This window comes from Callionymus lyra, chromosome 4 (assembly GCF_982586985.1).
Source record: "Callionymus lyra chromosome 4, fCalLyr1.hap1.1, whole genome shotgun sequence".
NCBI lineage: Eukaryota > Metazoa > Chordata > Actinopteri > Syngnathiformes > Callionymidae > Callionymus > Callionymus lyra.
Window position 1 is genome coordinate 35,563,799 of NC_141821.1, and position 26,792 is coordinate 35,590,590.

The following is a 26,792-nucleotide window of genomic DNA, read 5'->3' on the forward strand; positions in this document are numbered from 1 at the left end:
TGGTGGCTGACTAAAGCTGCAAACCGGCCTACTAATAAAATAGCAGATTCGAGTAGAGAAAAAGACAAAATAATAATAAATAAGCCTATAATAATTACGTTCTGCTTTTTTTGGAAAATGATCAATTCACCAAATGTAATTGTAATTTAACTTGGAAAAAAAAGAAGTAAATTATCTTAAAAGAATCAACCTTAAAGTGTTAAATTGCAGGTTTTATTCTGAAAGGCAGTCGCCGGATCTACCCATTTCCGCTTTGCATGCTGGACGGTGTTGTAAAAGAGGGGGGAGGTAAGTAATTATTTAGGGGAAGAAAGAAAGAAACAAAGTTGTCGACCGTGCAAAGCACACGGGGAGGGATTTTATTTATCGTGTTGTCCGGCGCAGGTCTGCCTTGCTGGAAGCGTAGCGGCGTCTGGTTCCTGCTCAGTCTTCCCTCCACAAACTTCTCTACTCTTCTCAGCGAGTCCTGGACTGGAGTTTTGAACCGGGATAAGAATCTCACTCGAGTCTCATCACAGCCGCTGTCCTTCTCTTCTGCTGCGGATACAAAGGCTTTACTTTTCCCCTCCGCGAGCACGTTTTCTACCTGAGATGAATGGCAGAGTTTTGGTGAGTCGACTTTGTGTGAAAGAACGGATTTATGTTCTCTTGCTCTCCACCGGACCCACATGAAGCATCGCTCCTCATCCCGGTGAGCCTCGCTGCTGCTGTGCTCGAGAGGCTACAGGGTTGTTGCGAGACTCTTATCGGAGAGAATACGTTGTTTCAAGACTTAAAGACTGGAGAATGCAGCTGTGGAGCCACATGAGGATCCACAAAAGAACCCCCCCTCGACCATAGGTCACCCACAAGTGGCCTGGGACTCTCATCTGGACTGACTTGAACTATCATTAACTGCAACTTTAAATGGATTCTTCTGGCACTGGAGCCTGTGGATCATTCACTTGATGGCCAAACGGAAGACTTGAGAAATGCAACCCCCCTGAGCGTCCCTATTTATCACCTGTGTTCTATTTATTGTGTATACTTTGTTGTTGTACAGTTTAATATTGGGGCGACCTGACTGAAACTTGTTTCTGTTGTACACTGTAACCTCTCAGATCTTATTTTGACGACAAGTACCAGTTTTATAATGGACCGGCCCATAAGCAAGTTACTGGAAAAGCTCAAGCTGACGGACTCGGGGAGCGTGAAATTCCACAGTTCCAAGAAGAAACACGACGCGAGCAACAACGCTAACAACAGTAATGCAAGCACGGGGACCCCGGGGGGCGGCGGGCTGCCACCGGCACCAGGCTCCGCCGCCGTCTCATCCTCCAGACAGGGCCACTTCCCAGTGACCACAAATGATGCATGTGTTCCTGTGAGTGGTAGAGGAGGTGGGGTGGGAATGCCCCCCTCCCAGCTCCTCACCCCACCACAGACTTCCTCCTCCGTGGGAGTCGTACCTACGGAAGGGGAGCCGCCGCTTCACCCCTCCACGGTGGCACCGCTGCGACGACGCTCCCCCCAACAGCGAGCTTCCTGTTACCTAGGTGAGGGTATGGACTCCCATCTGAGGCGGGAGTCCGGCCTCGGTCCTGAGTGCGACTCGCTGGGAGGATTCGGATCCAGAGCTTCCCTGAATCAACGACGCTACTCGCTGGAGCTCCAGCAGCTGGTGAGAAGACAACAGCTTCTATCTCAGCCGCCGCCTCTCTCCGTCCCGCCGGCGTATCCATCCGCAGGAGGGTACGGGTCGTCACCCAGACCCGGGCTGGCGGAAACGGGCTACCTGTCCGAACCAGAGCGGCACAAACGTCTTTCCCTCCAGGAAGCCTTGTTCTACAAACGCCTCAGCACCGGCGGTGAACTCTGGGAAAGCAGTCGCCCGGCGTCTCTGTCTCATCCACCACACAGACCCTCCGATGTGACTTCAGGGGGAGGGGGGTTCTTCTACCCACCGGGACCAACGCTGAGCCCTTGCTCGTCATTCAGCCTCCAAGAGTCCCTGTTGGTCAGCCCGAGGTCAAGCTTCGCGTCCAGCACTGCCAGTGGAGGCGGAGGAGGCAGCCCGATGGGGAGCCGCTGCAGCAGTAACCGGACCAGTGGAATCAGTTTGGGTTACGACTCCCGCTACTCTGCCTCTGGAGGCCTTCCACCCCAGCAGCTGTCCCCCTCCATGCAGACGGGGGGCTCTACAGCGGGATACGGTGCTCCGGGACGACTTGGCGTGACCCCCGTGGAGGCATGGACTCAGTATTTGGACAGAGGCCTGCGTCCAGGTACTCAAGACACCAGGCATTCCTATCCCCCGGCTGTAGGAAGTCCAGCAGCTGCCTGCTACCAGGCTGGTCCAGAGTGGTGGGAGGAGCAGCGTGTCGGGATAAGAGGGACAGATGGGGGTGTTTTGGGGGAAAGGGCTCGATATTCAGACCTGCCTGGCACAAGGTACCAGGAGGAGTTGACCCGGCTTCTTCTGAGAGATGCAGCGGTGGAAGGGGAAGGTCTCCTGGACGGCCTAATGCTGAAGGAGCAGTCCATGGCCTTGTTGGCGCTCTCCAAACCAAACAAGGCTCTGGGACCTCCATCAGCCGGTGGACTGGTCCAGACCAAGGAAGATCCGGCAGCAGGATCTGGAAGAGAGGCTGGCGAAAACCGGCAGGAGTTCTTTGGTGAGATAATTTCAAGTCTTATTATCCAGTGTCAACATTTGAATCAGCCACAGGCATCCTGTGTTATTACGGTGTTGTGTCAGGTGGGAATCAAAGGCTTGGGTGGATGCAGGAATGGATGGACAGATTAATAGTTGAAAGCGTGTGTGGATGCGAGGACCTGCAGGGACACGCAGACTTGGAGCAACACTCTGTGCTCAGGATGAAAAACAGAAACTGATCCAGACAAGTAGACGTGCTTGCATTGGAAATGAGGCAGAAGCTGCTCGGGGGTGAACTTCTGGGATCGCCGTGGCAGGACATACACGCACTCAGCCGCACACACCTGACGCTGGAGGCAGATGTTGCCAGGGTTTCTCAGTGTGGTCGATACAGTCGCCATAAAACCCAAAATTCTGCTGCGGCATTCAAACACAAATTACATGGTGCATATAAACACAGCTCCTGCCACGGCTGACTCACACAAATGTGTGTGTGTGTGTGTGTGTGTGTGATACGCGTATATTGTCTCAGTGTGAAAGGGCGTGTTTCCCCCCTCAGTGACTTCAGGCCACAGTAACGTGGTGTGTGTGTGTCTGAGGGTGTGAATCATATGCGTGTGTGTTGTATTGGCGTGTGTGTGCGTGGTGTGTTCCAGCCTGTTTTTCAGCTCAGGTATTTGTGCCTGGAGGGGACAAACAATACTGTATTCCTCTGAGTGTGCGGACTGATGCCCTAAACTCGTACACACACTTGTTTCCATAATAACCATCAACAAACTATACTTTTCCTTTGATTTTACATCAAAGAAAACGGGAAAGTTCCAACCCAGGCTTTCTATATACCTTTTTAAATAACTACGAATCTGGGAAAGTGACGTTTTCAGTATGAAGTGATTTAGGTTGAGGTCAGTTTTATCCAGATGGTGAATTTAGTTTCTTCCAGTCCCTTCATTTAGGATATTTTCAGCCAGGTCTCTCTGGTTGCTGGTTCCACCAGCTTGGAAATGTCCTGGCAGCAGAGTGTGAGGGCTCTTGTTTGGTGTGGCAAACCAACAGCAGGAAGGAAACCAACACAGGAAAGACCCTTAAATAGAACGCGGCCAGTCCAGGACCGCCACACTTTTGCACCACTTCACTGTAGTACTTGCGTCAAGACTGGCGAGTGTCTTTTAGACCTTTTTTATGTATATATATTTATATAAGTTTTTATTTTTTTACGAGCGTGACTAGGAAAGACAGTTTAGTTTAAGGTGATCAGTCAGATTCAATGGAGTGGAATAAAGATTTTTTTTTTTTTTTTAAACATTTCTAGTTTCTGTCTCAAACCAAAGGCCAAATCTGATCCACCAAGTAATTTTATGTGGCCTGGTTGACTGAAAGTACATTAATGGTCATGTTATAGTGATACCAGATAAAGTCAAGGGACAGAGATTAAGGGAGTCAAACTGATGCTGAAGGAAAGAATATATTGTTGTAAATAATGCAATTTAAAAAAACATTTGAAACGAAGACTCATATTCTCTGAAATACTTCAAACTATCAAAAGTGAAACCATGCATATGACATCAACGGCTTTATTTCCAGAGAATAAAATCTAAGGAAATGATTAATTCTGGGAACCTGTTATTTCCTCTTTCCTAATAAAAGGTCACAAAGGTCAAGAAAACTTGTAATTACCCACAAATATAACTTACAGAAATACGCACTTATTCTGGGTTGAAAGTGGCATCATGACCTGTGATCTCTAATTTTCTCTAAAGAAAATACCTTCCCCTTTTTAACTGCTGCCAAAAGTCTACTCCAGTGGAATTTCCCTCCACAGCAGCCGGAGACGCAGGAGTGGATGAGCAAACAAAGCGGCGAGCTGAGCTTTAACTGTGCGAAAATCCCCACGCTGGTGTGAACCAGAGGATTTACAAGTGTTGACACTCTGTGTGGAGTTGGATTTCAGACACATCCTCCTGGAATGTGCCGTAAACGAGTAATTACTCCCGACTAAACGCTTGTTTGTGTGTCGGCAGGAACCTGCATCAAGTGTGGGAAAGGCGTCTATGGGGCGGACAACGCCTGCCAGGCTCTGGACAGCCTGTACCACACGCGCTGCTTCACCTGCGTGTCCTGCGGTGAGTGTCGTCCACGAACACGCCTTCTCTGACTTCACCACACGCTCACGCTTGTCTCCTCACACAGGACGCACTCTGAGGAACAAGGATTTTTACAACGTCAATGGATCTGTGTACTGTCAAGAGGATTACATGGTGAGACGTCAACAGTCGTTTAAACTGTCTGGAAGTCGAATGATCTCATACAATGATATGGGTTGAATTTTACATTTCAAATGTTGAAAATGTTTGATTGAACCTTTGTTTCTTTATTACAAAGGAGTACCAAGCTACTTGATCAAACTTTCAGCCAATCATGGTGCAGCTGTTATACCATTTAATTTCATGAACGGTGTAATCATTTTTAAAATATTGGAATTTTCCAATTCAAATATATTAAAAAAATCTATCTATCTCTTAATATACAAATTATCCAAATTTAATTGTTAAAATAATAATTACATGCTTTGAATAAAACGTCTATAAACAATTTATTACAAACATTCAATATTCTTGATGACTCCTCCATAAAAGACACTGAATTGTGTGAAGCGACACAGTATTTAATCAACATTAAAGGATCAGGCAACACAGTATGTATTCTAATGGCTAAAAACCAAGCTATTCTTAGCAGGCACCTAAACGCCTCACTGATGAGATGTTTGCTAGATCTCTCCAATGAGATATCGGTGAATATGACCAGCAATCTTTGTCATGGTTCGAGGTGAGACGATTGTTATTCATCAAAAAGTGCTACACAAAGTTCAAACCTAGCAACTCTCTGCACGTGTCTGTGAGTGAGGAAAAGCATCTAAAAAGATGGTATAGAAGACGGGTGGAAAGATAAACCATACAAATGTCAATAAAGATCTGTAGATGATCATGAACACCTTCAGGCTCCTCCACTGTGTTACAACGCCGCTGATACTCTTCTATATGAAGGTGACTCGTAAAAACACGCGTCAGTGTTTGTGCTCGACTCATTGTTGACATATAAACATTGTGTTGCTCTCCCAGTTTTCAGGCTTCCAGGCGGCGGCGGAGAAGTGCAGCGTGTGCGGTCACCTCATACTGGAACAGGTACTGTCAACACTCTGGAATGACCCCTTATGTTTCCCACTGCGTCTCGGGAGAACCTTGGAATTCACTGACGTCCTCTGGCCTGTAGACGGGTTCCCACAATTATTGTCCCCGGGGACAGATGCATCTGTTTTACGTAAACAATTCTCTTCTAGTCTCCAGGCGAACACGATGGAAACATCACGCTCTTCTAGTCTCAAATAGTCTAACATCAAAGGACAAACCCAATTGTAAATTCTGGTCTACATGACGTGATGTCTCTGACCCGCAGATCCTGCAGGCGATGGGGAACTCCTATCACCCGGGATGTTTCCGCTGCGTGGTGTGTGCCAAAGCTCTGGACGGCGTCCCTTTCACGGTGGACCAGCACAGCAACATCTACTGTGTTGCCGACTACAACAAGTGAGTCTCAGTTTGAATAAATGGAAGAGGAATCAGTTTCCAGCAATGAGCGACAAGACTCCCTTTTAACGGGCAGAAACCTCTCGGAACCAGACCGTTTTGTATGATCAAAAATATGCATCAACAACAGTGTCATATGACCCAGCTCCAAATCAAAGATGTCAGACGTCAGTGTTGAAGATAAGATACGGAACTGAGGTGATGCATGTCAACAGTATGAGTCAAAATGATGTTGGAGGAAAGGAATTTGTTTGGTGAAAACACAGGGATGATTAAAATAGATATCACCTCAAAGAATGAAAAGACGTGAAATTCAGTCATACTTCCTGTTTGGTAAATTTACATTTAGTTTGGCACGTGACTTCTAAAAAAAATCTTGTGTGATCGAGTTTGACACATGTTCTACATGATTGTTTGGTGTTGATGTCCATGCATTTTCTTCCATCTATTAAAGAATATATCTTGTTTCTTCGCAGGACCTTTGCTCCAAAGTGTGCTGCCTGTTTACAACCAATATTACCTACTGAGGTGAGTTTTCAAAAAATTGTATTCAAGAATGCCATGTTTGTGGTGGTAGTATTACCTTTCATGCCTGCTGGGAAACAAAAGTATTAGTGATGTACTTTTGATTTATAAGGATATATTTGTAGTATTGTCAAGTACTTGACTTTGGTGTTGCAGAATTTAGAAACCACTGTTTCAACTGTATCCTCTCATCCTCAGTCATTACTTTTGCGATATTCCTGTCCTTGAGCTGAGGGTGTGATGTGTGCTGAAATTTAGAAGCCGAATTGCTACACAAAAATGTGCATGTTTGTTTTTTTTAAATAAATGATGTTAAGATCAAACATTAGATGATTTGAAAGTAATAGTAAAAGCTTTGATTTGTGGGGCTCAGGGCAGCGAGGAGATCCTCAGGGTGGTGTCCATGAACAAAGACTATCACTTCGAGTGTTACCACTGTGAGGTAAGTGTGTCATCGCACTGTTGCAGTCGTGGCATGTCAACCTCACTTCTTCTACCCACCTCAGGAGTGTGGCAAGCAGCTCTCAGACAAGCCCGGCTCGCAGTGCTTCCCGCTGGACACCCATCTCTTGTGCCACTCCTGTCACATGGGCAGAGTGTGCACGACACACAACATTCCCCCTCACACCCACTGACCAAACTGCTGATACTTGGACACGTGCAGTGACGCCTGCTGAACCATCACTGTTGTTATAAGGGACCAGGAGAGAAACTACTGTTATTGTTTGTGGCTGTAGAAGAACAAGGGATCTTACTAAACTCTTTCGTACACATTAGCAAACATTTTGCACTTAAATTTAACTTTACTGTAAGAGATTTGTAAACCTGTACAAGTTGGGAAAATGTCTTTGTTGTAATAAATATTTTCATCTGCGTTTCATTAAGTTATGGTGTTTTCAGGGCAAGAAAAAAACAAAACAAATTTCCAATTTAAATTTATTCACTTTAAATTCTTAGTACATTCAGAACTTTAAAAGAAAAAAAAAAGTTTAAAATGATTTTTGCCTACTAAAGATGACGGTCAGGAGGCTGCTCTCTGCCCCCCCTGTTATGTCAGTCATGTTGAATTGTATATAAAAAGAAAATGTACTGATCAGTGGTACACTAGAACAACGTGGAGGATTATTCTGGAGAGTACAGGAGGGAGCAGCCACGGCAGCCCCGACATCGAGCCAACCAACCACAACTGCTCAGGGAATTGAACTCCTACAGGGACTTGTGGAAGACCAGCGAGGTACCATGGATGAAGTGAACCACACTAGAAACAAGTGAACAATTTCAACTGCGGAGAAAAGTAGCGAGAACAGAAGTTATATCGGCAAATATTCAGACTCCACACACTCGCTTCCGAAATTCACTCTCCAGCAGAGGCCGTCAGCGACGTCTATCTCTAGGGTTGCTATGGCTACGGGACCGCCGACCATTGCCTGCGTCCACCGAAGGTCGCCTTGGCCGATGACCGCTGTCCCTTCTCTTGTCTCCGTCTCGACCCCGATCCATGTCAGGGCCCCGTCCTGCCGCTCTGTTGTTCCCGGGCACAGACACCTCCTTCTCACGACCCTTCAGCCTCTCCTTCTTCTCCTCCTCTCGCTTCTTCTCTTCTTCCTCCTTCTGCTCCTTCAGTTTGCGCTCGCGCTCCTTCTGTCGCTCTGCTCTCTCTAGAATCCTCTGAGCCACCTGGAGAACAGACTTAGGTCATTTTTCTTCACAGTTCACTCGATTAGCCCTGATATGACAAGTTTCTTGATGACTCAAGAGTGAATAGAGACACACCTGCTCTTCCGTCAGGGGCAGCCAGTAGATACAAGGGGCTGCTTTGGTTTTGAGGAACAAATCATCCAGCATTTTGGCAGGAGGCTCGTCTGCCTTCTCTGTAGAAAAGAAGAATATAGATTGGGGTGCATCCTTAGTTTAAACAGATCCGGTCACCAAAACACTGAAATAACTTGGCCATAGTAAGGATATGCTATTCCTGTTAAAGAAAAAGGATGCAAATGTCGAGTTTAGAAACTCATCTCTGTGGTCTTTGTGCATTTACACACATTAATAATCCAACACCGTTCTCTATAGTTGATGGAAAGACAAAGCTGATCACATGAAACTGATGCATTCAATGACCTCGGGACTGCAATTGTTGTTCAAAAGCAGAACATATTGTAACAAAATGCCAAACAGCTTTTAGAGGATTGATGACCTAAGATGATTTTATTTTTCTGCTAATTATTAACTAATTTGTTTTGTTCAGTTTAAATTATTAATTACTATCGTTTTACATTTGCATTGCATCTATGCACCGTCCCTTTTACAATACAAACGTTCTCATGTCAGACAGAAGACAACAGCAGTTGTTCTGGATGCTCCTCTAGAATCCTATGTTAATACACTTTGTTTTGCACAAGATTACAAATCTTTCAGCAGGCCAGTCCATTATAGATTTTGACAATTCAACATTGTGAATTTCATTTTATTATTGTTGAATTATCAACCAATTTAAATGTCAGCACCAAATGAATATTTCTATAATTTTGTCATTTAATTATTTGTTGTAGTATTTGAAGCAATGACAAAGACTTGGTAAGCAAAGATTATTTTAGCGTCTTCCACCTTGGTTTCCCGTATTTTTTTAATTTCAGCCAAGAATATAGAATTCTGTGCTTCTCTAGTGTAACAAACCTAATATAATTTGAAGTACTACTAACATGATCTCTGCATGATGCCTCACCTTTCCTGTCGGACTTCTTCTCTTTGCTCTTGGCCCTCTCCCTCCTCCTCCGCTCTCTGGACCGGGACCGCCGCTCATGCTCCCCAGGTCTGGCGAACTCTCGGATCTTGTCCCGGTCCCACTCCCTCTCGCCACGGGTGCGTTCACGGCGCAGCATCTCCCTCTCTCGCTCAGCACAGAGGTCACGGACGCCGCCCATGGTTCTCTCGCGCTCACGCTCTCGCTCCTTGTCGCGGGCGTGGTCCCGGTCCCTCTCACGGTCGCGCTCGGGCATCAGTGGGGGCAGCCTGGCCGGTTGAGGGGGCAGCTGAGGAGGCAGGTTGTCTTGTCTTTCAGGCTTCAGGATACCTTTGTGGAAGTCCAGCTGAAGAAATTAAGTTTGAGTGAGTTCGAAGATCCATGATTGACTAGTAATGAGAAGTGAAGTACATTTATAGACGTCCAGTTAAGAAGATACTATAATGAAGCAAATCATGCATTTATGACTGTATAATAACCCAAAGTAACTAATGAACTGCTTTGACCACCGGTTTCTTATTTGTCAAAATATCACAAAACAGGAATAGGAGTGATGATTTTAAATTCAGGGAGCTACCTAACGGTGCATCTTACTAACTAAATTACAATCAAACGTGGAATATTACGGCTAGTTCCAACCTTTGGGCGTCATTAGTGGTCAACTTAGGGTCAAGATTCAGTGGTTAAGAATGCCAGACTACCACATTGGAAACACTGAAGAGAACCAACTGCTCCGATTTCTGTTGTCCAATTATTTGTATTCAACTAAGGATGTGAGAGTAAATGTACAACAGCTTTGTGCACCATTTTCTTCCACACACATTTTTTTATTTAACCTTTATTTAAAGTCCCATCATAGATCCTGGCCGAGAGGCAATTTAGGCACATTTTGATTGCAATAATTTGAACTTTCAGTACCTCGTCCTGTTCACAGAAGTCCACGTTGAGGATTTTGGGATTGCTTTGTGGCCACTTGACTCCATGTAGGGCAGCTCTGGTAGCTGCTGCCTCTTCGTTGGTGGTGTACTGGAGTGACGGGAAGAAACAATATAGAAAACTTGACTCTTGTCACAGAAATAAAACAGATAATTTAACATGCATTAGATATAGTTTGCTGGTACTTACAGTGACATAGCAGTGAGACTTGATCTTGTCGATCCAAAATCCCTCCTCAACCAAATTTCCTGTCTGCTTAAGCAAATCCTTCAACTGACCAAGAGTAAATGGCCGTACCTGCAGAGTCAAAACAAGATGTATGATTTCATTAAACTCTCAAACAGAGTGAGCTCAGTTTGTCATAACCCATTTGTTTATCTAGTTAACATCTTCATACCACCAGGTGGGGGCAACAATAACACTTTTCATGGCACTTACCAGGTTGGTCACATGGATGATATTCGAGATCTTGCCACGGGGAGGCGACAGTGGCCTGTTTGCATGGACAGGGTCATCGACCGTCACAGACACACCTGACTTCTGCTGACTGATGGAGCGTCGCACCAAACTGTCACTAGGTGTTACTGCATGAAAAACAAACAATCCCTCAATATGTAGCAGAGGAAAAACCCATCTTATCATTTCTAAATAAGTCTTCACCCTTCCTATCCTCCATTTCTGGCTGGACATCTGTCGTTTCTTCAGGCTGGTATTCCTTCGGTTTATCTTTGGAAGTCTTGTAGTGTTTTACTTCCTCCGTTTTGGGGATTTCTTCCCCTTCATTCACCTGGCCGTTCTCCTGGCCGTCACCTGGAACAACCTGAGCAAAATTCCAGGTTTATTAGATTGATGGGACTACGTTCTTGCAGAGAAATGTGAAGCAATGGATTATGGACAAAAGAATAACCAATATATGGCAAATGTTCTGTAGGAAAGAAAGATTCCAGTTGGAAGTTAAACGTATGTTAACAAACTTGGACAGAATGGCAAGTCTTCAACTATATTTGACGAGTAATATTTGGAAGGCCCAAAAGGAAACATACAGATTCAGCAGTTTATGTGACTGCGTTCTGAATTTTTGAAGCATTTTGAGTTATAGTAAGCAAGCAAGTAATTTGTATGGTCATATTGATGTTTAAAAGTAAATGTAAATGGATAGAGTCCAAAAGATTTGTAGATAGTCTTTTCGGCAGTGTTTCCACATTAATTCATGTTTCAGCCATATGCATTAAGAAGACGTCTAATGAAGGTTAAGGTAACCTGCAACAGTTTTTCAAATCCAGTTTTAAGGAGCAGTTAAAGCCAATCAAAAATTGCAAGTTTAACAAAAAAGGCAGTTCTGAAGGCAGGGACCAGTTGGCTAAGTATTTAAACCGAGTCGACCTATAATGTAAATGCTTACCTGTGTAACAGTGCGTCTGATCTTCAGGCCCTTGTCCAGGTCGTTCCGGTTGTCGTCCTGCTTCTCCTCGTCACCAGAGAGTTGCAGTTCTTCAGGGTGCAGATCCACTACAGCGTCTTGGGTTACTTTAATATCTGGTATTAAAGACTTGGGAGTAAAAATAGAGTAAAATAATTAGTTGAACAGGTCACATTTGACCCATTAACACAATCAGTGATCACTTCAAAGACAAATCATTCTATCCATTTATCATTCTGTATTAAGCAAAATATCAATATGACGGTGTTTTAATACACAGCTGACAGGAATATGAGACGGAACAAATTCACTTTGATCCATATAATAATAATAATACATTTATATAGCGCCTTTCTAGACCAGGGTCACAAAGCGCTTTGACAGCCATTCACACATATGAGCTAAAATCTATCTATTTAATGTAAATAAGAAATGGACTCAAAAGTCGCTAAAGGAGGACAGTGCAATATTAATCAAATAATCATGTGGCTCACACCGAGCAGCTGAAAAATAAACTACTCTCCCCCTCAGTAAGAGAGAAAACCGTAGAAAATGAACCAAATTCCATTGCAAAGCTACAGGACTCTACCAGTATAAAATTAACTACAATTACCATTAGTTCTTGGTGCAGATGTGTCAATGATGAACAAAAACAAGGACAATTACATTGATGTAGGGTTCAAGACAGAAATGAGAACCGAGTTTTTTACCTTCAGAGAGTCTGTGGTGATGCTAATGGATGGCTTCTTAGTAGTGACGGCTGTACTTGAGCCCCATCGCCTCTTCCTTCCGCCAGCAGGCCCCGACTCCTGTTCTGCTCCTTCTGTTGTGGCTGGAGACATCTTGGTACCTGAGGGGAACATCAAACACACCAATTAGAATAAGATGCGCCTTGGCACTCAAGTCTTTCACATCCCTCTATATGCATGTTTTAGCTGTATGTTACAGGCGAAATGTCCAATCAAACTATTCATATCTAAAACTTCAATATGATTTGGATACAATCAAGTTCAACTCTAAAAAATAAAATTAAAAACCTTATCATAAAACATAAATTACAGTCTTCAGTTAAAAGTGTATGAAAACAAATAAAAAATGTCCTTAATGAATGAATTTTCAAGTAACAAAGCTGTAGCAATGTTTCCAAAAAACAAAGAAAAGGGACTAGTAGACAAATGAGTTTACCTCAAAAAAGTATTTTGAACTGGATTATGAACAGAATTTAGAAGTAACTTACTAGCCAGGGAGATTTTACGAGCCGCAAATGTCTTTGGAGTGGTGTCCTAAAAAGAGACGTGGAGAATAGAAGAACATACAGAGAACCCCATGGGAAGGGATGCAAGATGAGAACACAGTATAAAAAGCTTTGCATGCTACAGCTGAATAGATAGAATAGTAACAGTGGTAAAGAGCAGGGGTGATGGGCCAAAGTAACACGAATAAAAAAGATCCAATTAAATTTATAAAAACATGTTCTTAGTCGATACACAGAGACTCTAGACACATTTCCGCACTCTACCCCGGCTGCTAGACAATAGATTGTTATGCTGCTATGTGAACATTTTTGAGCTCTTGGTTCAAAGATGCGCTTGTTACGTGGTGCAACATAAGACACCAATTTATACGGTGTCCGTTTGAGAGAATCGGCTACATTTCATTATTTTACATGCTCTTGCATCTCAACATAGGCATAAGCCAGTATAAACAGGGAACATCTGCTCTATTGCAAAGTAAATGTGATATAATAAAATTCTAAGTGTGTATAAAGGAATAAAGGCATTATAAGAGGATAATAATAATTCATGTTGCATTAAGTTCTTATATTGTGCAAGGTGAAATAAAACCTAGCTATCCCAATAGTGACAGTATAATGTATAAATGCTTACAAACTTTTTAAACCATAAGACATTTATTGTAAACAAACTGTAAAACAAAAGGAATTGGAGTAGATGTGAAAAATGTGTACTAGATTTTCAATGATCTGTCAGAACATTAAACAGATTTAAGATCAGGAAATTGAGTATATTGAATCAAAATAGGAACAGGAATACTTTAGACATATTTTTGAAATATAGTTATAACAAATAAAGCAATGCATCCCAAAATATGGGTAAATTATATTAATAAAAGTCTCTAAAGACAATCTAAATAGATAATTAATGACAAGTCATTTCCTGGTACCATTTGACACCCGATTCCTTACTGGCCCAACTGCACGACTACAGTAGTGTGTACTGTAACTAGGCAACAAGGATCCAATCAAAGAAGGCAGGAGTGAGGACAGGGCTTGAGCTTATCACTGGAATGGACTTTTCTTGAAGGGGTAGTGAGCTTCAGCACTTCTTGATCAAACGTTGTATTGTCTTTTACTCCAGTCTTTTGAGGAAAAAAAAGTTAAGCAGCTCTGCGGCTGAAGAGTTCTGTGTTTTTTGCTCGACCACTAGTTACACAATGTTGAAAATCCATATTGTAATGTTAGAAATATTGTCCTTCCGATCGAAAAAAAAAATAAAAATACTGTCCTTGATGTCCATGTGAAAAGGCAGCATGTTGTGCAACATACAGTCTTATAATTCATGGTCCATGAGGTCCGCAACAGCAGAACGTTGAAGCACAAGTCTTCAGAAGATGGATAAAAAAAACAAAAAACTGATTTAGAGCAGATTGTCGAGATTAATTTCCCTCCTGGATTTGAGTGACCATTTGAAAGTAGATGTAAAATGGCATCATTAGTCTGATATTGAAAATGTATCATTTGAAAAGCAGAGGACAGGATACATGTTGCAACAGGTTTGTTTCCAGTAATCCACATGGGTTCAGACCACATTTAATGAATAGTCTGTTGATGTACTTTTCGAAAAAATAGTCCACATTATATTGTCTTGATTTTTAGTCCAATGTCATTTCAGAAACCCACTCGTTGAGGGTGTGTGATTGAGGACACTTGAAGTTTTCAAACTCCAGAAATAGAATGTCGAGTCTTTTGGATGAGCAGATCGTTCATTAAGCTGGAGCAGTCCGGCTGATTGGAAACACTTTCAAGTTGTGTTCATCCGTAAAATGGTGGCTCGTAGAGGAAGATTTGTGACAGACATTCTCCCCTTTCTTTGCTTTAATATCAGACACCACCTCACAGCTCAATCCAGCTCTGATCGGGATGAGGGTGTTCAACCCCTCAGGATTGGTATCCATGACAACTGTCTGCTTTCGTTACCATGGCTGTCGTTGCTGTAAGTAATGGTGGTCTGAGGCGTGCTCCGTTTTTTGTGCAGTCTCAGCATGCAACATAAGGAGTGACCTTGCAGGCTCTGGCTTTATTCTGAGGTTGCAGACTCTGGTCTAGATCAGGTACCAACGTCACGCTTGGGCATAGCAGAACAGGAGTTGAAGGAGTAGTAGGAGAAGTGGAGGAGGTGTTGGTGATGGTGGTGTTGGTAGTAGTAGTACGCAGCAGGTACCATTAGGGGCAATGGAAGAGGCATGGGCACCTTCATAACAAAGCAATCAATGGGGGTTTAAACAACAATCACACCATAAATATAGAGATAGTGAGTGAGAGGTCATTATGGGATTCAAAGGCAAAGATGGAAAGTAGCAGACAAAGAGGAATATAGAGAATATAAATTAAATACATAGAAAGTGTGAGGAGCAAAGGCCCAAAGAAAACAACAAGCAAGAAGGAAAATGGGATTTTTACACACCCATGAGCAGCAACTTATTAAAAGCAACAAATATATCAAAAGAAAAACAAAGACATTGCAACTGGCCTAGATGGATGCTTTTATCACAGGAAAATATAGCTTGTCCCTGAGGGAGCACCAAATAATACAGAATAAAAATATTCAGAAATAATAATCTAATATCTACTTTGTCCTGAGAGGCGATGATACATGTTGGACTGAGAAATATTACATTCAAACGTCCTTATTTGTATCTGTGGTAAGGATCTGATTGTTAGTCTTTTCATGCATCTTCAATGCTGAAAATATTAAATGTATACCTCTACATTTAACAAAAAACAACTTGGCACATCAACATTTGTTTAAGAGTGAAATCCATGGCAAAGGTATCCGAAACGATGGATAACATTTTAAAATCAAAAGACGAATAGCGGTCGTCTTCTTTTAACTTTAAAAGATATCTCTTAAACATGCATACTACTTGATATCTGTTTAAATAAAATGCAATACAATAAAATACATGCAAAGTCTTCTTAGACATACTAAGCATTCAAACAACATAAAACGGGCCTATTAAAAAAGAGAAGGAAACATCATCCAGAGAAACAAGCGAGTTATGAATTAGTAGTTTTAATTAAGTTATTATTAATTATTTAATACTTTTTTAGTTTCCAGAATCAAAGAAAAACCATGAATGGTTTTCTTAGAAAGAGTAAAAAAAAAAAATCTGACCAAAGTTTGAAGTTGTGTTGGTGTGAAAGTTTTGTGACCGAGGTTAGAGAGGTTGCAACGGTCCGGACCTCTAGGGGGACTTACCTGCTCCAAGTGTGTGTCATTATTGACGTTCGCAGCTGCAAAGGTCGGCTGCTCCACCATGGTGCTCTCCGATTCTGGCTCTGCCTCTGACATGGTGGCTGCACTGGGCTCTGACATCTCCCTATAAAATGATTCAAAAATCGAAAAGAAAGATTTGTTTTATTTGATCAAATTAAATAAGAAATTTGAGGTTTCACTACCCCCAAAATTAATTTTACTGCAATTTAACCTCATTTATTCAAATATGCACCAAAGTGCTTTATTTACAAAACAAGACAGAGGTTAGGTGCTAGAGCCAGTGATGTGGGTCAGTCCTGCTATAAATATCTCACTAGAAAATTGACACTTTCAGAAACCAGAGCTACAATGACGTGTGTGGTATTAGACTTGGAGAGAAACTTAATTTTGTTTGAGCGGTTTGATGCCATTCCTAGATATATAAAAAAAGAGATATTGGAAGAGACCAAAATTGGAAGAGGCGGACATAAAATGTCAATGAATAAAAATAAAATTACTGAATTAATTAAGCAAGCAATAAATAAATATGTCAGCAAACATTTGAAAGTAACACTGAAGAAATCTTGAAGATTTTAAATTAAATGTAAACCTTCTGCAATTTCAACTTGGGATGCACCAATCCGACCCGATATCTGGGTTTTGAGTATCGGCTGATATTAGATCAGATATGATACCAGTGTTAAAATATTAACTTTCTTCCCTATTTTGAAATAAAACTGCTCATTCTTTTAATAAAAAAGCAAAACTTACTACATGTAGAATTACAAAGCTGGTATTTATTTAAATAAAGTGATAAAAGTTTACCAGCATTTTGAGAAAAAGAATAATAATAAATTGTAAAGAGTTTAACGGTGTTCTGACTAAACTAAACTTGTTAAATGTATTTGTGTCAGCATTGACCGTCCTGAAGTATGTGAAATTTAAATTTAGCGGAGCATCCGCTGATGTCACACATGGAACTCGGAGTGTGTGTTCAATACTGGTTGAATAAAGGCTGACAGTGTTATGTATTGATAGTGTGGATTCCAAATATGAAGTAAACATTAACACGCCAACAAGACATTTGTTATTGTTCACATTCATGCGGTCGCTTTTTCGCAAAGTTAACTGCTTTTTTTTTTGTCATTCTTGTTTATTCGATCTGCTCATAATTTTTGTCATAATTCTTCTCTTAATGTTTAATAAAGTTAGAAGTGTGTAATAGCACATCATTTCTCCTCTGCTCACATCTTTACTGCAGCAGAGGCAATAATCTGAGCATCTGCTTGACAGGCTACGGTGTGACATCCGCGCAGATATAGTTATCAAACTGCTTGGATTGGATGAGTGGATCGATATCCGATCCAGGTTTGATAGGCTGGATCGGACCGATACCGGAACATAATATTGGATTTGTGCATCCCTAGATGAACCTGAAGGACAAAATGAGATTCAATTAAATAAACATTAAATGTGTGTACATTTCTTTTCATAATGGAACAGTACAGAAATGTGTAGGCTACATAAAATACATGTTGAACCACAAGGAGATAATACTAAAGCAGCAAGGAGGTAGATGGATCCTGTTGTCAATTTAAAAAGAGTAAAAAAAAAGTATGCAAATGCTGGAGTCATGTCTTGCCCGACTAAATGTAATCACAAGTGAGTGTTGTTTATTTTTTGTCTAATATTTGCTGACTGAATCACTAAAACAGGTATATAGCTACTTGAGTTTTAGCTGGAAAATAAACCAAATGCATTGAGTTACCACCATTGAGTCACGTTCAAATATTTATTCTCCTAACATATACTGAAAAGAACATTAGTAAGTAAGTAAGTTAGCAGATTTTTCTGTGAACAAAAACTACAATCCAAAATGTAATTTTGTTATAGGAATAATTGAATATACATTTAATGCTTAGTATGAGTTATACTTTTCTTTTCGACTCAAAGGCAAAGAGAAATGATGATGACCTTAATAGCTATACCTGGTAAAATATATCCTTAAACAGATTGACTGGATCACAATTCAAACGTGACTTTAACAGTCAATGCATGCTCAGCTAACAATTTAGCATTAGAACCTCATTTATTCACCTACCTAGCTTCACCAATTCCTACATCACACCAAACAACCACGAACGCTTTACAGGATTACATATACCATATACTCCATTATATGTTCAATAACCACGAGAATACAATGGGATGTTCGGATCAAAGAAAAGCACGTCTTTTTAACCCAACAAAAGAAACTGCGTTGCCCTCTTCATGTCCCCACATGTGGGACCCAGTAACCCGATATAAAACATTCAGTTGCAGCCCTTAAAGCACAAAATACAGAGATGGATGCAGAGGAAACACGTCCATATGAATCCAAGTGGTTAAAAGTAAACCTGCCACCTTGTGAAGCCCGTTGTCGCCCTCAGCGGCTCTTACCCGTTTTTGTTGCCTTCGGACAGCATTATAGCCAATGTTGAGACTGAAAGCTCCGTTCAAAGACGAAGGCACTCTTTCACTGGAGCTGCTGTGGTTGTGTTTAATTTTATATTAAAAGGGGGAAAGCCCACTGCAGTCGTTTCGGCGGCAGAACGGCCAGACACTGCGTCTATTTCACGGATGCAATGTGAGCTCGGCAGCCATGTTTGCCAACAAGCGCAGCGTCAAGTCAGAATGAATGCAAAAACTGAATTTCGGTCAACCTTTAAAAACGTATGTTGGATTAAGGTGGCCGAATTGAAATCAACGAAGACGGACGGAGTTACTCAGCCATTAAGGATGAACGCACATTTCATTCTAAAAAGAGATCCGTGGGAGGTCTGCGAGGACCCCGTTTGCTCTATACATGACAAAAACAGCCAATCAGGTCGTGCGAGGCTGTCTCTTCACACGCCTGACAATAATTGCAGAGAAAAATAATTATGACGTAAATGTATAGTTCCGCATAATTTCAAAAGTATTACACTACAGCTAAAACGTTTTTAAAAGTTATGTTTTAAACTATAACTTAAGTATACGCACGGTTAAAAATTTTTTTTTCAAGAAACATATTAAAGTACCCCCAACTCTGGACATTAATTGGAAACGAAAAACAAACGTGCGAACGTCAGACAATGCAAGACAGTTCACGTGTAAAAGAATCCCTAAACTTAGTGGAATCTCATAAACAACACACAAAAGAGATCTAGTTCGGATGGTCATAATATGAGTTAAAGACATTTTACGTTCCCATTAATCTGATTTAAGCCTAACTTAACATTTTTATCTTGAATGATCAAAATGTAAAATCAATTGGGTTTATGTCACATTCTTTTGTTTGTAAAGAGAAATCATACTTTTGTATTCTCTGTTCATTTTCCTCTGTTCCACACAAACAATCAAATTACTGGCTATGTACTCAGAGTATGGATGTTTAAGAAATAGCACAAATAGTATTTATACTGACAGTCAGTTTGAATTTAAAAAGGAATGCAAAGACAAAAAATAAATGTAAAACTCATCACCATTTTAAGGGTGGATAAGATAAGTTATAGACATGATGTCTAGATCTCCCATGAGCCTCTCTGGAGATAAAGAGAGAGCACAAGGTGACAAGTCAATGAGATTTGCTTGCATGCAAAAATCATAACAGCACATCCCCAATCAGTGAAGATACATGTGATGGCCTGTATTAATGCATCTGTCAAAACATACTTCAGAAAATAAACAACCATGTGCTATTTTTAATGGGGAAACAGAACTCCATATTCCAACAACTATATTATTTTTGAGTATGGGTAATTTAAGGTAATCCTTTATACATGAATAAACCTTCCACATCAAAGAGCACAGGCCATTCTTTTTAAGAAAAATGGCTGGACAGAAAGTTCTGCATTTTTCCAATACAGTGACAAGGTGTTGGGCACAATACACTTGTACAATAAATTCTCCTGTCTGTTTGTTGGCACTTGGCACGCGTCCTGCCTACAAATATTCTCACAAAACATATCATACATGAACATGTGTGAACCAAGGTCAGTCCTGAAGCTACAAGTTCTGGCTTTCGCTCAGCAAGGTCTCAGCTGTGAGTCCAGCGTTAAAATGGTTTCTTTCAAGTGTTTTGAAGTGACAATAAAAATATACAATCAAGTTCCTTCTCCTGTTTTTTTTTTTCAACCGTTTTATTGTCCTCACAAGTTTCTCCTGAATTGCTGCATCCTAGCTCTCTGGTCCTCTGGTGCTACCGAAGACATTCTGGACACGCAGACCAGGGTAACCTGGCCTGGGTTGGCGGTGAACCCTAACAAGAACAAGCACCACCGACATATGCAAGATACTAGAACCTGCTTACGCTGGCCCCCACATTACAAGACAACAACACCATTATCATCGTTTTAAAAGGCTGTGGACAAGACTGATGTGACCCAGATTTGCTTCTCTTCATGCTTTTCCCCTCTTTCACACCATTCCAGCATATCAGGCAAATTACGTCAAGTTCTGTGATAGTCTGAGTGAAAAATAGGTATAGGTAGTTCTAATCAGAAATGTTTGTGATTCCCGGATGACAGAAATCTTTGGGATTTGTCACAAAAATTCTACATTAGCTCTGTCATACTATGTATAAGAACCAATTCTCTCACGTTTCCCTACAACCTTTCTTGCATGGATTCTAGGACCAGTTACATAAAGTTGTACTGTATAAACAGTTTGATGCCTCACACTGCAGTGCTTGGTACCTGCCACAACATGTTGCCCTATGTGAACCAATAACATACAAAATAACCATGATGTACTCTAACTTCTGCCAATAACAACATTTTGTACAATTCAATCAGCGCATGGGGAGGACGGCTCATAATAAGCTTTATATAGACTAAACAAAAATACAAACGGAACAAGCAATGCTCCCATTTTTTAATCAGATGAAGATCTAAAACATTTTACACACACAAAAAAACAATTTATCTCAAATATTCTTCACAAAGTTGTCTAAATCTATGATAGTGAACACTTCTCCTTTGCCGAGATAATCCATCCCACCTCACAGGTGTGGAATATCAAGATGCTGATAAAACAGCATGATTATTGCACAGGTGTGCCTTAGACTGACCACAATAAAAGGACACTCTGAAACGTGCCGTTTTGCAACATGGGGCCTTGCGATATCATACTGCAACATAAGAGGATATTCTTCATCTATCTCATATATCTCATCACAATATCTCTGTGCATTTACAGTGCCATCAATAAAATGCACCTGTGTTCTTGGGCCACTCGATCCCCAACATTAACGTCAGTTGAAACAGTGAAAACTGGTATTCATCCGTGAAGAGAACACCTCTCCAACATGCCAGACGCCATCGAATGTGAGAACCAATCAAGTCTGTTACGAGGACAAACTGAAGTCAAGTTGAGACCGCGATGAGGACGACAGGTATGAAGATGAGCTTCCCTGAGACGGTTTCTGACAGTTTGTTCAGAAATTCTTTGCCTATGCAAACCAAGTTGCATTAGCTGTCCGAGTGGCTAGTCTTGGACGATCTTGGAGGTAAATATATTGGTTTTGAAGGTCCTGGGCTGTTGTGGTTACACGTGGTGTGTGTGTGGTTGTGAGGCTGGTTGGATGTACCAAATTCTCTAAAAGGTGTTTGGAGACTTCTTATAGTAGAGAAATGAACATTCAATTCACGCGCAACAGCCCTGGTGGACATTCCTGCTGTCAGCGTGCCAATTGCACGCTCCCTCAATACATACGACATCTGTAGCATTGTGCTGTGTGATACAACTGATCAGCGAATCAGCATCTTTATTCCACACCTGTGAGGTGGGATGCACTATCTCGGCAAAGGAGAAGTGCTCACCATCACATTTTCAGATAGATTTGTGAACAATATTTTAAAGAAATGGTTACTTTGTTCACTTATAAAATGTTTTGGATCTTCCATCTCATACAAAATGGGAGCAAAAACAAAAGTGTTTATATTTTTGTTCAGTGTATGTAGAAACAGAAGTTCAACCTATTTGAAAAGCAGAATATTAAACATAAATACAAAAGACATATCGTCCGATTAGGAACAGGTGTTTTAGTAGATAATAAAAGTGTGAGAAACCAAAGTTTAACTAGCCTTCTTGGGGGGAGTCCTTTCTGTTCACTCTTCTTCAGGCCCATAGTCGTGTCATCTTCTGCTTTTTTCCTGTGGTCAAATTTCTGCAAGAAGATTGTTTTGAAACATTGCAGTAAAGAGGTGGACCTTGATGGCATGTTGTTATGAAGGAGCTTAAGAAAGCTTTAAATACACTTTATTAAATCATGACAATCACTGACGAAGCACTACGGAAATAAATAGCCTCAGTAATAATATTAGAGAAGAAGCAATAAATTGATAGTTTATTATACCAACCTTAGACTGACTAGCAGAGCAGGGTTCATCCCCATGAGAAGAAGAACTTGAGGAGTCAGAGTCTGATGAGGCAGCAGAGTCGTCATCCTTTATCTTTTGTTCATGAGCAGATACGTTTTTCCCCTTTTGTCTCTCTGTGCTCTCTGAACTTGAGATCTCCATCTTCTCTGACAACCTGTCTTCCCTTTGTTCTTCCTGTGCATCTCTGTTTACCCTCTTATATGCTTTATCTTCTTCTACTACTCTCCGATCATCTCTTGCCTTTGGCTCTGGACTCTGCAATGCACAGCGTGAACTTCCAGGTTTATCAGACCTAGCACTTGTATCAGCATGCTCCTCTGATTCCATCTTGTGCACCAGCAGGGACAGAGGCCCAATCCCATGCTTCATATGAGGCTCTGGACTACTGGAATGAGAGCTGGAGCCAGAGTTCTGCCTCTGCAGGGCAATGGGAAGGTCAGATGATTGATGGCCTCCCCGCTTCTTGTCTTCATCCGCATCGCCATCAGGTGGGCTTTGCTTTGGAGTATCAGGTAGGGGAAACAGGTCTGGGGGAGGTGAGGGAGGCGGGGTAGGATGCTGCATAGCAACTGGATGTGCCTGTGGAGGTGGGATATGCTGCGGAGGCTGAAGCTTACGTTTAGACCTTGCAGCTCCTGAGGACATATTCACAGGCATCTGTGCAGGACCTTCCTTAGCTCTTTTAATTGCAGAAGGACCCCATTCTTCCTCATCTTTGCTACCATCGTCATCTTCATCCGGATCATTTTGGCCGTAGACGTCTGCAGCAGCCTGGCTGCGGAGGGGAACTGGGTAGGTTGGACTAGGCTCACTAGGAGTGCAACCCTCATTTTTAGAAGCATGTGGGACTACAGTGTGGGGCTCCTGGCGATCAGGCTGGCCAAGAACACGTACAGAAAGTGATGCAACCGCACGAGGTGGAGAAGGAGCTGGTGGCTCCTTGTGTTCTTGATAAACAGCTGCTCTCTGCACCCTTGTTCTAGGAACGTCAAATGAGCCCTGCTGGATAAGACTAGAACCAACTTCAGGACTAGTCAAAATCTTCCTAAAACCAGGATTTGATTCTACCTCATCCGTCTGTTCTGTCCTGATCTTATCTGTGCTCTGTGGAGTAAAAATATGGGGTGTGAGAAAATATCGATATATTGCGATGTTGTTTATTCCCAATACTGTATCGAAATGTAATAGCACTGTAATCGATACTGAAATAAAAAAATATATATATATATATATATATATATATATATATATATAAAATGTATTTATTTTCTTTTACTTTTGAAATACCATAATATTTTGATCTAAAGTTATTTTATGGATTTGATGGAAAATTACTGAGCGAGTTTTTTTCATAATTACCTAACAGCTCATTGCTAGAAACAGAAAAGTACAGCACAAAAGACAGCGTTTATTAATTTGCGTGCTGCAAATAAATCTCTGTCCACCAGACTGTTAATTTACTCTATTGTGCATTGTTAATATTTTTACTTTACATTTTTTGTTAATAGTTTGAGAAGCACTTTCACATCATTATGATTAAATAAATGATGTGCTCATTTGTTTGTTGTTAAAGCAGTAAAAAGTGTTTTCTTTAAGAGAAACTATTTATTTTATATATATATATATTGTAACTGCACACATGTATTGTGATATGCATTGTATCGCCAGATTCTTGCCAATACATATCCCTAGTCAGTATGCTCGCTTTTTAAAACATGCTTTGTAAGTTGACTATAGAATATGTTTGAGTTTCACCTTGTTTGAGACAAAAGACAAGTCGTCCTCTGACTGATCGTCTTCCTCTTCCATCGCCAGGTTAGCTGGAAAAGGGAGATGTATAGTATTAGCCAGTTATACAAATTTTTATAAACATTAACAATACACGTTTGTGTTCATTCATATTGTACCAGCTTAATGTTTCTCATCTTGTTCTTGTCCTAGTATTGAGTAACAGATAATCTTGATCTTAAGTAATGTAGAAAAAACTACTTGCATCAAACACATCAAAAACAGTTGACTAGAAGAGAAAACAAATATACTGCCAGAATAATCAAAAAGCCAACCTTTTACCATGAAAATGTTTAAACAAGCCATCAGGCGTCAATGTTATCCCTTTACTAAGCCATTAAAATAAAATCATGTTTTATACACACTTGCTTAAAAACCTCTTTTTATTTAGTTGATGTACACCGCATATCTTACCACCAGCTTCCTGTTGTGCCTCCCTCTCCAGTCTCTGCTGTAGCAGCTCCTGCTGCTGGGCCAGATATTGTTTTATGAAGCTATTTTGGCTCATCTCCTCCCCAATCTATAGTTGCGTAGGGAACAGAAAATAAAAAGAGTATTTTATAACTCAACTCAACTTTTTGAAAAAAATTAAAAAAAAATTAAAAATCTTGTTACCTGTGGGTTGGGCTGCAATCCACTATGTGAGCTGGAGGATTTCTGCAGGTTTTCCAACATCAGAGCCTGACGATAACAGCAAGAAGATATGTTTAGATCAGCGGTCACAAAACTTTTTGCAAATACAATTTCCTCCAAAGGCACTTTGTTACTAGGGGGGGGGCTACCAACAGTTTGTTTCACACTTCTTGACTGACTAAAGATATATTATAATAGATAATATATTATATTTCCATAAAACACGAATTGGGTAAAAGAGTAGGCCACACAAAATCAAACATAATAAGACAGTTATTGTATGAGAACATTTTTTAACAGGCCTAAGGGCTACTCCTTTGGTGTGTGTAGGATAACTGGTGCCCGTGGGCAACACATATGGTGACCACTGGCCTATATGGATAGATATAGCTTTATTGATCCCTTGCAGAAAATCCATTTGGGAAAATTGGGTTCTGGTCACGAGATAAAAGCCAACAGAAACACAAAGGGGAAAAAAGTACCAGAGAGCAATAAAAAAAAAAGAGTACAAAGGTTTATGCAAAACACACAAAAAATGTTAAACTAGCGTTAAGTTAAACTGGAGATGAAAATGCATGTCAGAAGATAGTACATGTCGACAATATATAATATAATAATTTATCTTGATGTAGACATGTCAGCAATTTTCTCTCTGCTCAAATGAACTCATGAGGATTCTAGTTCTGTGTACGTATAACATGCATATCTATGCTTATGGTTAAGAATGATATATGGTTACAAGATATCAAACTTAAATCGTGGTGGCAACTTAAAGCTTTGTTTTAGAAATATCTTCAAAACTATTGTTGGTCAGTCAACAATAGTTGTGTAACATATGTACAAAGGTTTGACGAACCCTGGGACTGATCCGGATCACTACTCGAGCTCTTATTTTGAAATGCCCCTCGCTCACTACTACTTATATAAGAACCCAGTGTTGTTTATGGATCGCTTTTGTGTACGACGATAATAAACACGGAACAGTTGGTGGCTACCTAGGTATCAGCGATCTGAACCCGACGCCGCGAAGTGCGCGCCTGTCCCCCCGACACCCAGGCAGCGAGCGCGGGCACTGTACTGTACACGGCGGCGGGTCGTTGGCGCTCAGGCCTCGGAGGACAGGTGCACGTATAACAACATGGTAAACCCAACATTACAGGATCGATCACTCTGTAGTGACGCTGTTGTGTTGGTAAACAAATTAAGTACGAACTGTTTTATCGTCGTAACTTGTGAATAGCGGTTTGTGTGTTCCCGCTCCGTGCACACACACACGGTGACGGCCTAACGTTAACACCTCCCTCCGCCCCCGCCGCCTCCTACTAAACTTGGACAGACTCGAACTGCACCGCCATAACACACGAAAACAACTCACCCCTTTCAGCCTCTTTAAAAGTGTTTGTTTCGGTCCGCTTTTCGGCAGGTTTCGCTGCTCGAGCGCGGTCTTTAAATCCGCTACCCGGAGCGACTGTAGAGGTTTCCCATCAAGCGTTATATCTTCGTCCGCCATTTTGCTTCCTTTGCTTGTCAAAACTCCAACAAGCGTCGCTACGGCTGCTGCTTAGCGTCACCACTCGGCTCTTTCCGGAAATCATCGGGAACACGATCACGTGCCACTACGACTATTTTTTTTTTTT

The 26,792-nt window shown here is 41.3% G+C and overlaps 2 protein-coding genes across 3 annotated transcripts; one reads left to right on the top strand and one right to left on the bottom strand.

Annotated features, from left to right (window-relative positions):
• The first annotated feature begins 217 nt into the window (after nt 1-217).
• ajuba (ajuba LIM protein) lies at nt 218-7,613 on the top strand. 2 transcript variants are annotated; one of them, XM_087790039.1, is made up of 9 exons: nt 218-288; nt 385-2,654; nt 4,657-4,758; nt 4,826-4,893; nt 5,755-5,817; nt 6,089-6,219; nt 6,696-6,747; nt 7,118-7,186; nt 7,251-7,613. In XM_087790039.1, the coding sequence occupies exons 2-9, from the start codon at nt 1,133-1,135 to the stop codon at nt 7,377-7,379; spliced, it is 2,136 nt and encodes a 711-aa protein (XP_087646165.1). In that variant the 5' UTR covers nt 218-288; nt 385-1,132; the 3' UTR covers nt 7,380-7,613. The 2 variants fall into 2 exon arrangements, with proteins under 2 accessions (XP_087646165.1, XP_087646164.1); XM_087790038.1 differs by lacking the exon at nt 218-288 and having other exon boundaries at nt 295-2,654.
• Nucleotides 7,614-7,666: 53 nt separating this feature from the next.
• Nucleotides 7,667-26,720, bottom strand: acin1b (apoptotic chromatin condensation inducer 1b). The gene is made up of 17 exons (XM_087790041.1): nt 26,531-26,720; nt 25,138-25,203; nt 24,937-25,042; nt 24,490-24,554; nt 22,714-23,838; nt 22,438-22,520; nt 16,337-16,457; nt 13,078-13,123; nt 12,551-12,690; nt 11,823-11,969; nt 11,081-11,240; nt 10,859-11,004; nt 10,610-10,717; nt 10,403-10,510; nt 9,467-9,830; nt 8,518-8,615; nt 7,667-8,421 (listed from the first exon to the last, which is right to left on the bottom strand). Exons 1-17 carry the CDS (start codon nt 26,663-26,665, stop codon nt 8,119-8,121), a joined length of 3,321 nt encoding a protein of 1,106 aa, XP_087646167.1. The 5' UTR covers nt 26,666-26,720; the 3' UTR covers nt 7,667-8,118.
• Between the last annotated feature and the right edge of the window lie 72 nt (nt 26,721-26,792).

Bases quoted from the DNA above. Each gene is read 5' to 3' on its own strand.
- acin1b (XM_087790041.1), bottom strand. From the start codon at position 26,665: ATGGCGGACGAAGATATAACGCTTGATGGGAAACCTCTACAGTCGCTC. The intron at 11,970-12,550 runs GTAAAAAACTCG...TTTACTCCCAAG, and splicing joins TCACCACAGACTCTCTGAAG to TCTTTAATACCAGATATTAA. The intron at 10,511-10,609 runs GTAAGTACCAGC...CCGTCACTCCAG, and splicing joins AGTCTCACTGCTATGTCACT to TACACCACCAACGAAGAGGC.
- ajuba (XM_087790039.1), top strand. From the start codon at position 1,133: ATGGACCGGCCCATAAGCAAGTTACTGGAAAAGCTCAAGCTGACGGAC. The intron at 4,894-5,754 runs GTGAGACGTCAA...TTGCTCTCCCAG, and splicing joins ACTGTCAAGAGGATTACATG to TTTTCAGGCTTCCAGGCGGC. The intron at 5,818-6,088 runs GTACTGTCAACA...TCTGACCCGCAG, and splicing joins GTCACCTCATACTGGAACAG to ATCCTGCAGGCGATGGGGAA.